The 16,196-nt window shown below is 42.0% G+C and overlaps 1 protein-coding gene across 2 annotated transcripts in view; it reads left to right on the top strand.

The window, feature by feature from the left end:
• Positions 1-16,196, top strand: part of LOC126281810 (gamma-aminobutyric acid receptor subunit alpha-6-like) — a 94,514-nt gene that overhangs the window by 39,210 nt on the left and 39,108 nt on the right. For both annotated transcript variants that reach the window (XM_049981038.1, XM_049981039.1), the window contains one exon: positions 10,016-10,168. In XM_049981038.1, coding sequence (XP_049836995.1) covers positions 10,016-10,168 — 153 coding nt within the window. The remainder of the gene's footprint in view (positions 1-10,015; positions 10,169-16,196) is intronic.

Raw genomic sequence — 16,196 nt, 5'->3', positions numbered from 1 at the left:
GAATGATGCTGCTGAGGTGACATTCTTCTTGCCGGACACAAATTTGTATCTTCTCTTAAAAGTTACACACTGAGGTCATCGCTTGTGCAATGCTTGTTCACGTACACTCTTAACTACAAATGACCCCACAAAAAGAAATCAAAGATCGATAGGATGGATGAGTCTGGGGGCCAGGAAACATTATCATGTCGTGAGGTGATATGGCCTAGGAACATTAGTGGAAACACTTCCATGGATGCTCTCCCCAAGTGATCTGTGGCAGCATCCTGTTGAAACCACATTTGTCTCATGTTCATTCGATGCCTTTCAAGTTCTGGATGAAGAAAGTTGTTTAACATTACTTCGTAGTGCGCTGATGTCATAGTAACTTCGGTTCTTCCCACTTCAAAAAAAGTAAGGTCCAAGAATCCCTGTCTTGGAGGTACCGCACCACACTGTTACTTTTGAGCTGTGTTTTTGGTGTGGTTCATATAGGTTCTCCGACGCCCTGTACCAAAAATTCTGTACATACAAATAACCATCCAGATAAAAATGGGCTTCATCGCTTAAAAATACTGGAGCATCTATATCTTCCATAAGAATAGCATCCATTATGCCACAAAATTCTCTGCACTGCGGAAATCCGTTTCACTTAGCTGCTGGACAATTATTGTTTTGTACAGTTGAACTTTGATATCATCATGTAAGATGCGTTGGAGCGAACGATGTGACATATCCAGCGGTACAGTCTGTAGCTTACCGATCGCTTCCGGCAACAAGAACTACTGGTCTCATTCTCTCTACGTTTTCTGGAGTTAGAACTGAGTGGGGAAGACCGGGTGGTTTCTTTTCCATCACAGACCTTGTACTTCTAAATGTTGCAACCCATCGGAGTATAATGTCTCGATCTGGGACTGCATCTCGACATTCGACATCAAACTTTTGACGGAAAAGAAACGTTGAACTGTGACTACAGAATCATTGTTTCTAAAGAACTGTTCGACCCCGAACACACGGTACTCCGTACTCAAGTGCTCCATAGCGTCTGAAACCTCATTGTCCGAGCTGTCTGCCAAGGATCGCACAAGGTCAACACCCCCACTCGTCTCGGAGTACTGGCAGTTTAAAAATCATGCGTTTCCTCTGCTCCATGCAATAGAAGAGCAACAACTTTCGGAATGGTTATTTTTCTCCACTTTACGCCCCATTCTTATTATCCTTTAAAATGGCTAACACGAGCTCTTAACATGCAAATTACTGTTTGCAACAATCAAATTCCAAACTGACAAAAAACAATCGCATAACGAAAAAAAGGCTTCGCAGTGTAATGGTGCCAAGTCAGTGGAGAAAAGCACGGACTTGCGCATCAACCCCATTTCTCTTCCTTCTGCTTAAACCTCACGAAAAAAACTTGGAGGTAAAATTGGAGAAATGCATTGTCATATGGAAGTGTACTAGCTCAGTCAACGTAGGAAAATTAGGGGAAAAATTCGTTGTAGTTGTAAATTTTTGTACAGCGGTAGGGGAGACTGTAATGAATAACTTACTAAAAATCCTGACCGGTAGGGCGTGGGCGTGTGGGGTGCAGAGGAGAGAGCGAGGGCGGGGGCGGGGCCGGGGGCGGGGGGGGGGGGGGGGGGCGGTGGACAGGCGTATAAGACAAATTTTTTAGGTCCTTCTTGAATATTTCTAAGACAACGGTTTCTAGCGAAAATATCAGTACAAAATTACACAACGTGTATTCTTGTACAAAAAAGTGAAAAGGCAGTATTCATGTTCCTCTAAGGCTAATGGTTTTTGCTTTGCAAGGGATGGAAAAATAGCAGATCATTAAAAATAGTGCAATATTGCAGTACCTGTGTTATTTTGAATTACAGTGCAAAGTTGCTTTAGACCTGCATGAATGTCCAAAGGAACAGGTACTGCGACGACTACAGCCGTTGTGAAATACATTAAACATATTCGCAATAGCGAATGTGGACAACATTCAGCTATAGAATGGAATGACGATAATGAATTAGTAGCTTATCATGAGCTGTCAACTTACCCTTTGGCCATCTGTGTACGTCACACAGCCACTCCCAAACTTATATATGTCATCAAGCATGCATCTATGACCTGTACTCGTACATCTACAGTATTATGTACATTCTTGTACAGATGAGGCTTTTTGTGTCACTTGCCCGTGTCGGCGGATAAATATGATAATGCAGTGCCTGTGTCATTGTGAAATACGATGCAAAGTTTCTTTGGACACCCAAAGGAACTTTGCATCTTAATTCACAATGACACAGGCACAGCATTATCGTATTTATCTGTCGACACCAGGCAAGCAAGTTTCAAATACAAAGTCTCATCTGTACAAGAATGTACATAATAGATGTTCGAGTCCAGGTCCAAAGGAATTCAGAATATCGCAGGCACTGCAGTGTCATATTTATCCACCGACACCGGGCAAGTGACATTCAAATAAAAAGTGCTATCTGTACAAGAATATACATAATAGATGAACCAATACAGGTCGTAGATACGTGCTTGATGACATATGGAAGTTTGGGAGTGGCTGTGAGATGCGCACAGATAGCCAAATGGTTGCTCGCCTCGTACGAGTGTAATGGCTCATATTGATTCCGCTGGAAGGATGGCACTTCTGTTGTGTTTACGATTATACAAATAAAGATATTTTGCTTACTTACCCTGTTCCCAGTAAAAAGAAAGTGCTACAGGGGAGTGGTTCAGGGATGGGAAGGCGGAGGCATCGTGGCCAGACCTCGGGTTTCGACCCCTGCCCACCCTGTCTTCACCAGCTCAGAATTGATCACTGTACTCCTTACCATAAAAAAAGGGGTGGCGCCCATTAAAAAAAAGGTAAGTTGATCTCTCGTTATAAGTGGATAATCCTTGTTCGAGTCCCGATCCAGCAGAAATTTTCACTGTCGTCATTCCGTTCTACAGCTGAGGATTGTCCATATTCGCAACTGCGAATGTGTTTAATGTATTAAATATAGTGTTTTAACAGTATGAAACTGGACACATCTAAGTACAGTAAACCCATCTAAAAGAATAAAATATGTTCTGGGGGTGTACTAGCGTGAAAAGGCGGGGGTGGAGGTAAGAAGTGTGGGGGTGGTAGGATGCTTGATTGTGGTCATGCACTTACCTCATTGGTAAATATGCAAAATGAAGCGCTAGCGGGCAGTTGACCATTGTCTCTATTACACTACGTCACAAAAGCAACTACAGGGCATTTCACAAAGTTACAACGATCCATACGCAGCTCGCCATATGAATCACTGGCGACACAGTGCGAAGACGCCGCTGAGGGAGCCGGCCGCTGTGGCCGAGCGGTTCTAGGCGCTTCTGTCCGGAACCACACTGCTGCTGCGGTCGCAGGTTCGAATCCTGCCTCGGGCATGGATGTGTCTGATGTCCTTAGGTTACATAGGTTTACATAGTTCTAAGTCTAGGGTACTAATGACCTCAGATGTTAATTCCATAGTGCTTACAGTCATTTGAACCCCTGAGTGAGCGAAGGGGAGGGTATTTATTTACTACGAAGTGGGTTAAACTACATTGAACACAGATGTGAGTAACTAATAACACAATGGGAAGAAAAGCATAGTGATAGCATTTACGTAAATCTTTGCCCACAGTTTCGCAATGCTCCAGGGAAGTTGATTCTCAGGCCTCCTGTACGGCAGCTGTAGCGTTCTTCCCAGAGAAGCAACTCTCCCCACCACCAGCGCCGCACACTTTACAGTTTACAGACAGACTACACCTACCTATCATTTCATGTGAGTAGACGAAACAGCTACACTGAACTGGCGTTTATATAGTGTAGTTGTTTTCAGTATATTAATTGAATATTTATTAGCACCCCCGCTCCACACCGCATGAACCATGGACCTTGCCGTTGGTGGGGAGGATAGCGTGCCTCAGCGATACAGATAGCCGTACTGTAGGTGAAAGCAAGGGGAAACTACAGCCGTAATTTTTCCCGAGGGCATGCAGCTTTACTGTATGGTTAAATGATGATGGCGTACTCTTGGGTAAAATATTCCGGAGGTAAAATAGTCCCCCATTCGGATCTCCGGGCGACGACTACTCAAGAGGACGTCGTTATCCGAAGAAAGAAAACTGGCGTTCTACTGATGCGAGCGTTGAATGTCAGATCCCTTAATCGGGCAGGTAGGGTAGAAAATTTAAAAAGGGAAATGAATAGGTTAAAGTTAGATGTAGTGGGAATTAGTGAAGTTCGGTGGCAGGAGGAACAAGACTTCTGGTCAGGTGACTACAGGGTTATAAACACAAAATCAAATAGGGGTAATGCAGGAGTAGGTTTAATAATGAATAGGAAAATAGGAATGCGGGTAAGCTACTACAAACAGCACAGTGAACGCATTATTGTGGCCAAGACAGATACGAAGCCCACACCTACTACAGTAGTACAAGTTTATATGCCAACTAGCTCTGCAGATGACGAAGAAATTGAAGAAATGTATGATCAAATAAAAGAAATTATTCAGATAGTGAAGGGAGACGAAAATTTAATAGTCATGGGTGACTGGAATTCGAGAGTAGGAAAAGGGAGAGAAGGATACATAGTGGGTGAATATGGATTGGGGAGAAGAAATGAAAGAGCAAGCCGCCTGGTGGAATTTTCCACACAGCACAACTTAATCATAGCTAACACTTGGTTCAAGAAACATAAAAGAAGGTTGTATGCATGGAAGAAGCCTGGAGATACTAAAAGGTTTCAGATAGATTATATAATGGTAAGACAGAGATTTGGGAACCAAGTTTTAAATTGTAAGACATTTCCAGGGTATGATGTGGACTCTGACCACAATCTATTGGTTATGAACTGTAGATTAAAACTGAAGAAACTGCAAAATGTGGGAATGTAAGGAGATGGGACCTGGATAAACTGAAAGAACCAGAGGTTGTACAGAGATTCAGGGAGAGCATAAGGGAACAATTGACAGGAATGGGGGAAAGAAATAGAGTAGAAGAAGAATGGGTAGCTCTGAGGGATGAAGTACTGAAGGCAGCAGAGGATCAAGTACGTAAAAAGACGCGGGTTAGTAGAAATCCTTGGGTAACAGAAGAAATATTGAATTTAATTGATGAAAGGAGAAAATATAAAAATGCAGTAAATGAAGCAGGCAAAAGGAATACAAACATCTCAAAAATGAGATCAACAGGAAGTGCAAAATGGCTAAGTAGGGATGGCTAGAGGACAAATGTAAGGATGTAGAGGCTTATCTCACCAGGGGTAAGATAGATACTGCCTACAGGAAAAGAGAATCACTTGTATGAATATCAAGAGCTCAGATGGAAACCCAGTTCTAAGCAAAGAAGGGAAAGCAGAAGGGTGGAAGGATTATATAGAGGGTCTATAGAAGGGCGATGTACTTGAGGGCAATATTATGGAAATGGAAGGGGACGTAGATGAAGATGAAATGGGAGATATGATACTGCGTGAAGAGTTTGAAAGAGCACTGAAAGACCTGAGTCGAAACAAGCCCCCAGGAGTAGACAACATTCCATTAGAAGTACTGACAGCCTTGGGAGAGCCAAATCTGACAAAACTCTACCATCTGGTGAGCAAGATACACGAGACAGGCGAAAGACCCTCAGTCTTCAAGAAGAATATAATAATTCCAATCCCAAAGAAAGGAGGTGTTAAAAGATGCGAAAATTACCGAACTATCAGTCACGGCTGCAAAATACTGACGCGAATTCTTTACAGACGAATGGAAAAACTAGTAGAAGCCGACCTCGGGGAAGATCAGTTTGGATTCCGTAGAAATATGGGAACACGTGAGGCAATACTGACCCTACGACTTATCTTAGAAACTAGATTAAGGAAGGGCAAGCCTACGTTTCTAGTATTTGTAGACTTAGAGAAGGCTTTTGACAATGTTACTGGAATACTCTCTTTCAAATTCTGAAGGTGGCAGGGGTAAAATACAACGAGCTAAAGGCTATTTACAATTTGTACAGAAACCAGATGGCAGTTATAAGAGTCGACGGACACGAAACGGAAGCAGTGGTAGGGAAGGGAGTGAGAGAAGGTTGTAGCCTCTCCCAGATGTTATTCAATCTGTAAATTGAGCAAGCAGTGAAGTAAACAAAAGAAAAAATTCGGAGTAGGTATTAAAGTCCATGGGGAAGAAATAAAAACTTTGAGGTTCGCCGATGACATTGTAATTCTGTCAGAGACAGCAAAGGACTTGGAAGAGCAGTTGAACGGAATGGACAGTGTCTTGAAAGGAGGATATAAGCTAAACATCAACAAAAGCAAAACGAGGATAATGGAATGTAGTCGTATTAAGTCAGGTGATGCTGAGGGAATTAGATTAGGAAATGAGAGGCTTAAAGTAGTAAAGGAGTTTTGCTATTTGGGGAGCAAAATAACTGATGATGGTCGAACTAGAGAGGATATAAAATGTAGACTGGCAATGGGAAGGAAAGCGTTTCTGAAGAATATAAATTTGTTAACATCGAGTATAGATTTAAGTGTCAGGAAGTCGTTTGTGAAAGTATTTGTATGGAGTGTAGCCATGTATGAGAGTGAAACGTGGACGATAAATAGTTTGGACTAGAAGAGAATAAAAGCTTTCGAAATGTGGTGCTACAGAAGAATGCTGAAGATTAGATGGGTAGATCACATAACTAATGAGGAGGTATTGAATAGAATTGGGGAGATGAGGAGTTCGTGACACAACTTGACTAGAAGAAGGGATCGGTTGGTAGGACATGTACTGTGGCATCAAGGGATCACCAATTTAGTATTGGAGGGCAGCGTGGGGGGTTGTAGAGGGAGACCAAGAGATGAATACACTAAGCAGATTTAGAAGGATGTAGGCTGCAGTAGGTACTGGGAGATGAAGAAGCTTGCACAAGATAGAGTATCATGGAGAGCTGCATCAAATCAGTCTCAGGACTGAAGACCACAACAGCAACAACAGCAACATTTATTAGTAGTTGTTAAATGGGCTATTATGGAAAAAGCTCAACAGCAGAGGCAGTCAGCTGTCTACCACACTGAAGAGCCTGCTCCATGTGTAACGTGGTGCCAATATGTTTTCGACAATGTTGATTTAGAACTTCCAGTATGCTGGAATAATTGCAGGGCGCCACTTTGTGTTGATCAGTACAACGTAAAAACAGCCAAAGTTGCAAATTGCAGTTTTATTTACTTCATGACTAGTTTAGGGTCGGGTCCCCCTTTCCAAATCATTCAGGTTGTCAAATGGTAATTTCCAAAATACAAGTATCATGTCATGATAACATACACAAGAATGTAGTGCAGAGATTTACATAGAATCAATCTATATGCATTTCTTGCGTTTGTATTACTCCAACTCATCTCTGTATTCAATGCAATGTTACCACAACTTATTGTTTTTTAAGGACATGCAGGATGGATTTTTATCTCATCTGATGTCGGTTCAGTAACTTATTCTTCTATCCCTTCTTCTCTCTTCGGTTCTTGTGTTTCTACCCGATCTTCATGCTCTGGTACTTTGTTAAGATATCTTCCGATGCGGATTTGTTTCGGTACGGGAGGAAGTGGCAATAGAAGGACTCAGACAGCTTACGGCCGAAATATGGTCAACAGAGGAGATCCCCACGGATAGGAGAAAGGCAATCTTGTGCCCTGTTTTTACAAAAGTGCATAATTATCCAGGGATCTTTCTGCTGGAGATAGGATATAAAGTGGACACCACCCAAATACTAAGTCAACTAAAACCATTGCTCGGAGGAATTGTAGGCACATACCACTGTGGATTTTCCTCTGGACGTTCAACCACCGACCACATCTTCACATCGAGGCAAATGATGGAGAAGTTTTATGAATTCAATAAAGACGTACATTTTATATTCATTGACTTCCGGCGGGCATTCGACAGCATTAATCGAATCGCCCTGTGGAAGTTAATGCAGGATTTCAGCATACCAGTGAAGTGCATTAGGGTGATTGCAGCTTGTTACAGCGGATCAAGTTGCCAAGTACGCTTTGCAAATCAATTGTCGGCATCCTTCATAGTTGAGAATCGGTTGAGACAGGGTGATCCTCTGTCACCAGCTCTGTTCAAGATAGTGCTGCAAAAGGGGAGACGGGCTGTTGGGTGGGGGAGATGGTTGGAAGTGATACAATCCTTGAATCTGCAGATGTGAGCGAAACTATGAATGAGGTGGCAGCAGATACTTCTCGATTTATGCTAGAAGCGAGAAAACTAGGGTTACTCGTCAACGATGAGAAAACAAAATATATGGTAGCCACCTGTGGACAAAATGATATGGACGCCATCAGTATAGACGGTCACAATTTTGAAAGAGCTGAAGAATTAAGTACCTGGGGTCAACATTGTGGAATAAAAGTGAGACAGAGAAGGAAATTCGACGGAGAATAATAAGCGTTACCCGGATGTCGGTGGTGTTGTGTTGTTGTGAGACATGAGCAAGTACACAGACAATGGAAGAGTGCATTCGTGTGTTTGAGAGGAAGATTTCAAGGAACATTTATGGCCTGGTATACGATGCAGAAACTGCAAGATGGGACAGACGCACAACGAAGATCTGTACCGGCGGTTTAAGGAAGCTGATATTGGGAGCATGATTGCAAGAAGATTACAGTGGGCAGGACATGTTCTACTAGCGGAGGGCAGTCTCCGTAACGGAGTATTTCTACAGCAGCCAACTGGTAGATGTCCAAGAGGGGGGAGTCAAGAACTTAGCGACCCTAGAAGAAGCATATCCAACAGCTAGCAATGAAGATGCTCAAGACAGAAGTAAATGGGCAAACATACGTAATAAATTTCTGTGGTGTTACAACTATTTTGTCATGATTCATGGACCTGATAGGTTAATCAGTTATGTTCTTGAATTTTTGTTTTCTGCCATTGGCCTAAATGACCTGTGTATATGCAATAAATGATTACGGTGATGATAACACACCTTGTGGAAAATAACTCCCGCCCCCCCTTTCGAGTGTCTCGCACTGTCTCGCCAGTATAAGGAAGAGTCGGTGTAACTTTGTGAAATACCCTGTAATTAGTTTTTCTGACTTATTGCAGTATAGAGAATGTGGAATTTCCTGCTCGTTTTTTTAATAAACTGCAATTTTTTCCATGTCCTACAACGCCTTAACTATTAGTGCTAGAGAGAATGTGAATTGGATATATTTTGTAGGAAATTTAATGGAGTTTAACTTTGTACTGTAACACATGTTCGTTAGATGCCGCGGTTTCCGGGATATTCAAGAAAAACAAAAATAAAGGTGACCTTCACAGGCCTGCCCTCAACCAGACTCTCATATCGCACCGGTCAGGATTTTTGACGTGTTGTTCATGGCACTCCTTCCTAGAACTGTACAAAAACTTGCGACTGCAAGAATGTTTTGTATAACCGACAGCTGTTGATCTTCGTTGACCGGGCTATACCAGTAATCTTTTTCCTCATGCGCTATTCGCAGCTTCTAGAACAAAGTGTGTGTGTGTGTCTCAGTCTGTCACGTCGATCTATTATCTAGGCGTAACATTTCGAAACGACATGAAATGGAGCGAATACATAAAGGTTTCTTAGGTGTGTCAGTCTACCTACACTGAACTCACAAGTGTAATTATTGAGAGCTTATCGTTGTGGAAGAATTTACATTGCCAGCTCAGAGTGGAAATGGTAATTGCAGTATCACTTTATTGAAAAGTTTCTTTATTATGTTATTCGCCGCGCTGGATTAGCCGAACGGTCTTAGGGCGCTGCAGTCATGGACTGTGCGGCTGGTCCTGGCGGAGGTTCGAGTCCTCCCTCGGGCTTGGTTGTGTGTGTTTGTACTTAGGATAATTTAGGTTAAGCAGTGTGTAAGCTTAGGGACTGATGACCTTAGCAGTTAAGTCCCATAGAATTTCACACGCATTTTTTTTGCTATTCAAATGGACATTTACAGATCGCGACTACCTGTCGGTGGATGAGAGTTGAGGCAGTAATAAGAAACGTGACTGCTTACATCGGTAGTGTGCTGTTGCAGACGAGTACTCGGTGCTGCGGTGCGTGTTCAGCATGAAGCGGCGCACGGGCTACTACATGCTGCAGGTGTTCCTGCCCTGCGGACTCATCGTGTGCTGCTCCTGGGTCGCCTTCTGGATAGACCCGGACGACGTGCCCGGCCGCGTCGCTATGGGTGAGTGCCGGCGCACCACAGCCCGTGTCACAAGGACTAAGATCTGTTGTAAGGCTACTCGATGGTTCGCACAGCGGTTCCCAAGTAGGTGGCGTCGATTGCTAGGTTGTTTAGCCACAATGAGCTTCGCATGTATTCGGGTGATAGCACGTGACCAACCTTCCGCGAGATTTTACTGATTCTTATTTAACAGAGAGAACACAATTGGTACGAAACCTGACCGTGTCGTCTAAAACTAAAGCGTCTCTCTTTCCTTTACGAGTTTTAAAGTCCACAGTTATTAAATTTAAGTGGAAATGTTACTTTGAATGGATAACAGTTCATACCATTTGATTAATTTATTGAGTTCCTAAGCAACACACTTCCTAATAATGACTATATCAAATTACGCTCGTATTAGCAGTTAAATGTACTTCTACTTTCACACTGAAGTTTGCCATTGCTGTATTACTCTTACCAATTAAACTATCACGTTATAAAGTTCTCGCTAGCCTTAACACGTGAATTATTGAGGTAATAATAAAGCCAGCCAACGGATGCTAATCACTAAGGACTTATTTATCCATTCATTTCCTACGTAAATCGCTCACCCTTGGCGAATACACCGATTAATTAGTCACTCATTATTACCATAACATCCTAAGGAAAACTTCCAAACTCGTATTTTATCAAATCTATAAACTCTTCATAATGCATACGGACGCCCCACGCAAAATATGAACAACGACTGCCCTCGCTTAGTATTACCGAGCCCGAATATCTTTTTCGGAAGGTGGAGCTTAAGAATTTCAGGAGATATAGGTAAAATTTCAGAAGCTGCTCTAAGAAAAGAAAGAAAAGGAAAAAAGTCTTAATATGACAAACAGCAACGTTGAGAGAAAGTTATATAACTAATTTCTACTTTCACTCGCCAATCTAGGCTTCCTCTTCCTTCCCCCCCCCCCCCCCCCCCCCCACCCCTCCCCCGTCCTTGTAAATGTCATCGGTCATCAGAAGTAGAAATTCCGTGACAATGGGAATGTCATAACAGGCCACAAATCTCGTATTGCTCTTAGAATGTAAATGTCCGGTTATAATTCTCGTGCTCAGTCTATTTCTTACTTTGGTTTTCATTCTGTTTGTTGCCGAATATCCTTTCCACACTAACTGAGGAATTGAGTAATCACAACAGTGACACCAACGTAACTGATAACTGGGGAACGTTTCAGCTTACGGACAACATTCCAGAATTCAGCCGGATCTGTACTTTTCGTTCCCAACTATCCTCCATTTAGTGTCAGTTTCTTGAATGACATTCTTAATTGATCTTGGAAACTTTGTAGCAAGACTGGCAATAGACGGAATCCTCTTGTGTCCAGCGCGTATTGGGTCAAGTGTCTCTAGATATTGTAGAAACTTATCACTGAAAGGAAACCATTTGAACATCTGTTTAGCTCTTCTACTCAAGTGTCCAGGCACAGAAGTTTAAATTTCTTCAAATGGTCACAAGTCAGATCTGTATTTTTATCAGAGTTCAACGGAACCTTTGCTCCTGAATATAGTTCATCAAGAGATTTAAAAACAGTGGGATTTCGATACTGAGCTTCTTTCAGGGGAGTAGATTCCAGATAATTTTCTTTCGTGTAACATTCTAACACCATTTCGAATGTTGCCACAACGTCACGATGCATAGTGTGGATTTCAGGAGACTCTGATTGTACCCAGGAACGGTTAAGCAAGAGCAAGAAGCACGTAGCGTAAATGAATGGCAAATGCATTTCATCACGAACAGCTCAGGAATATCTTGCTTCACCCATGTGGATAACGAATAACTGGCTCCTAACATACCATTCGCTCCATCCGCTGCGAAATCAATTATATTTTCTTTATAAGGAATACTATTGTGGCACAAGAACTTCACAATCTCCTGATGTAATGCTTCACTAGTAGCATCAGTAAATGGAAGCATTTATAGGAGGGCTTCAGTTATTTCGTTCCCTTCACTCAGAACCCTTACTGCCAAACACAGATGTTTTATGCCCTCTGATCTCCTAATTCATCAACAATGAGGCTTAATTTCCTTCTCTTCAACGTGTCAATTAGCTTCATGAAACTTACCTTAAATGTAACATTATTTATGGCTCTGAGCACTATGGGACTCAACTGCTGTGGTCATCAGTCCCCTAGAACTTAGAACTACTTAAACCTAACTAACCTAAGGACATCACACACATCCATGCCCGAGGCAGGATTCGAACCTGCGACCGTAGCAGTCGCACGGTTCCGGACTGCGCGCCTAGAACCGCGAGACCACCGCGGCCGGCCCATTATTTATGATTCCAGCTTTTTCGGCCACAGTGAATGGATAGGTTGAAGTTACACATAATGGGAATGAGTGAAGTTCGGTGGCAGAAGTAACAAGACTTCTGGTCAGGTGAATACAGGGTTATAAATACAAAATCAAATAGGGGTAATGGAGGAGTAGGTTCAATAATTAATAAAAAAAATAGGAGTGTGGGTAAGCTACTACCAACAGCATAGTGAACGCATTATTGTGGCCAAGATAGACACGAAGCCCATGCCTACTACAGTAGTACAAGTTGATATGCCAACTAGCTCTGCAGATGATGAAGAAATTGAAGAAATGTGTGATGAAATAAAAGAAATTATTCAGATATTGAAGGGAGACGAAAATTTAATAGTCATGGGTGACTGGAATTCGAGAGTAGGAAAAGGGAGAGAAGGATACATAGTGGGTGAATATGGATTGGGGGAGAGAAATGAAAGAGGAAGCCGCCTGGTGGAATTTTCCACACAGCACAACTGAATCATAGCTAACACTTGGTTCAAGAAACATAAAAGAAGGTTGTATACATGGCAGAAGCCTGGAGATACTAAAAGGTTCCAGATAGATTATATAATGGTAAGACAGAGATTTGGGAACCAGGTTTTAAATTGTAAGAAATTTCCAGGGGCTGATGTGGACTCTGACCACAATCTATTGGTTATGAACTGTAGATTGAAACTGAGGAAACTGCAAAAAGGTGGGAATTAAAGGAGGTGGGACCTGGATAAACTGACTAAACCAGAGGTTGTACAGAGTTTCAGGAAGAGCATAAGCGGACAATTGACAGGAATGGGGGAAAGAAATATAGTAGAAGAAGAATGGGTAGCTCTGAAGGATGAAGTAGTGAAGGCAGTAGAGGATCAAGTACGTAAAAAGACGCGGGCTAGTAGATATCCTTGGGTAGCAGAAGAAATATTGAATTTAATTGATGAAAGGAGAAAATATAAAAATGCAGTAACTGAAGCAGGCAAAAGGGAATACAAACATCTCAAAAATGAGATCAACAGGAAGTGCAAAATGGCTAAGTAGGGATGGCTAGAGGACAAATGTAAGGATGTAGAGGCTTATCTCACTACGGGTAAGATAGATACTGCCTACAGGAAAATTAAAGAGACCTTTGGAGAAAAGAGAACTACTTGTATGAATATCAAGAGCTCAGATGGAAACCCAGTTCTAAGCAAAGAAGGGAAAGCAGAAAGGTGGAAGGAGTATATAGAGAGTCTATAGAAGGGCGATGTACTTGAGGACAATATTATGGAAATGGGAGGGGACGTAGATGAAGATGAAATGGGAGATATGATACTGCGTGAAGAGTTTGAAAGAGCACTGAAAGACCTGAGTCGAAACAAGCCCCCAGGAGTAGACAACATTCCATTGGAACTACTGACGGCCTTGGGAGAGCCAGTCCTGACAAAACTCTACCATCTGGTGAGCAAGATGTATGAGACAGGCGAAATGCCCTCAGACTTCAAGAAGAATATAATAATTCCAATCCCAAAGAAAGCAGGTGTTCAAAGATGAGAAAATTACCGAACTATCAGTTTAATAAGTCACAACTGCAAAAAAAACGGTAATTCTTTACAGACGAATGGAAAAACTGGTAGAAGCCGATCTCAGGGAAGATCAGTTTGGATTCCGCAGAAATGTTGGAACACGTGAGGCAATACTGACGCTACGACTTATCTTAGAAAACAGGAAAGGCAAACCTACATTTCTAGCATTTGTAGACTTATAGAAAACTTTTGACAATGTAGGCTGGAATTCTCTCTTTCAAATTCTATAGTTGGCAGGGGTAAAATACTGGGAGCGAAAGGCTATTTTCAATTTGTACAGAAACCAGATGGCAGTTCAAAGAGTCGAGGGGCATGAAAGGGTAGCAGCGGTTGGGAACTGAGTGAGACAGGGTTGTAGCTTGTCCCCGATGTTATTCAATCTGTATATTGAGCAAGCAGTAAAGGTAACAAAAGGAAAATTCGGAGTAGGTATTAAAGTCCATGGAGAAGAAATAAAAACGTTGAGGTTCGCCGATGACATTGTAATTCTGTCAGAAATAGCAAAGGACTTGAAAGAGCAGTTGAACGGAATGGACAGTGTCTTGAAAGGAGGATATAAGATGAACATCAACAAAAGCAAAACGAGGATAATGGAATGTAGTCGAATTAGGTCGGGTGATGCTGAGGGAATTAGATTAGAAAATGAGACACTTCAAGTAGTAAAGGAGTTTTGCTATTTGGGAAGCAAAATAACTGATCATGGTCGAAGTAGAGAGTATATAAAATGTAGACTGGCTCTGGCAAGGAAAGCGTTTCTGCTGAAGAGAAATTTGTTAACATCGAGTATAGATTTAAGTGTCAGGAATTCGTTTCTGGAAGTATTTGTATGGAGTGTAGCCATGTATGGAAGTGAAACATGGACGATAAATAGTTTGGACAAGAAGAGAATAGAAGCTTTCGAAATGTGGTGCTACAGAAGAATACTGAAGATTAGATGGGTAGATCACATAACTAATGAGAAGGTATTGAATAGAACTGGGGAGAAGAGGAGTTGTGGCACAACTTGACGACAAGAAGGGACCGGTTGGTAGGACATGTTCTGTGGCATCAAGGGATCACCAATTTAGTATTGGAGGGCAGCGTGGAGGGTAAAAATCGGAGAGGGAGAACAACAGATGAGTACACTAAGCAGATTCAGAAGGATGTAGGTTGCCGTAAGTACTGGGAGATGAAAAAGCATGCACAGGATAGAGTAGCATGGAGGGGTGCATCAAACCAGTCTCATGACTGAAGACAACAACAACAACAACAACAACAGTGAATATATCGTACAACCTTGTGAATCAAGACACATGAGTTTCGGTAAATGTTCAAAACCCGAAGTGGTAAATTATGCTCTGCAAAGAAACCAGCAACGCGAATTTCACTGGTCTTAGCTGTGTCATGTAATCTCGAGTTGCCACTACCAACTGGTGTCAATATAGGCAAGTTTAGGTTGCCTTTTCTGGGCACCACATGCTTTTTACCACTCGGGTGCTTTACGATATCACTTTTACCAGATTTAATTTTTTGATCACAGTCACATGCACGGCAGTAGGCATTATAAGAACCTTTCTTTGTGCTTCTGTGTAAACCACTAAACGCTGTTTCTTTTTCCAGTTGCGGATTGTATTTTGTACCATATTTTACCTTTTTACCACAGATTCAGAATCCGATTTCGAACTCATAGCTAAACAAACACTACACTCCACCACTTCGCACAAGCTTACGCGGCCACGTGGTGACAGTCACGAACTGCGCAGTGCCGTGCCGTTACTTGTATGCTCCTTTGTTGAATCGGCAGACAGTTGAATACATAATTTGGCCAGTGTTTTTCATGCTTTTACCGGCGCTTGCCTCCTAACAATACTGTAGTATAGTGGCAATGCTTCGTTGTGATCAAATTGATATTTTTTATAAAGCAGCATATACTATCGACGAAGGAAGATTCACACAAAATTTCAGGACGATAAGAAAATTTAGGGGGATTTACACAAAACTTCGCATTTTCTGGAATAATTCAAAAAATCAGAAGATCTTCAGAAATTTCGGAGGACCTGGCAACACTGGCCTCGCCCCGCAAATATCGTGCATATAGAAAATTTATAGTACATACACTAAAATTTTTTAAATTGCAAATGAAAACGATAGCTTAACTAGAAAAATAAGA

Source organism: Schistocerca gregaria, chromosome 7 (genome assembly GCF_023897955.1).
Source record: "Schistocerca gregaria isolate iqSchGreg1 chromosome 7, iqSchGreg1.2, whole genome shotgun sequence".
NCBI lineage: Eukaryota > Metazoa > Arthropoda > Insecta > Orthoptera > Acrididae > Schistocerca > Schistocerca gregaria.
Note: the sequence above shows the minus strand (reverse complement) of the source record. Positions and strands in the feature narration are given on the sequence as shown.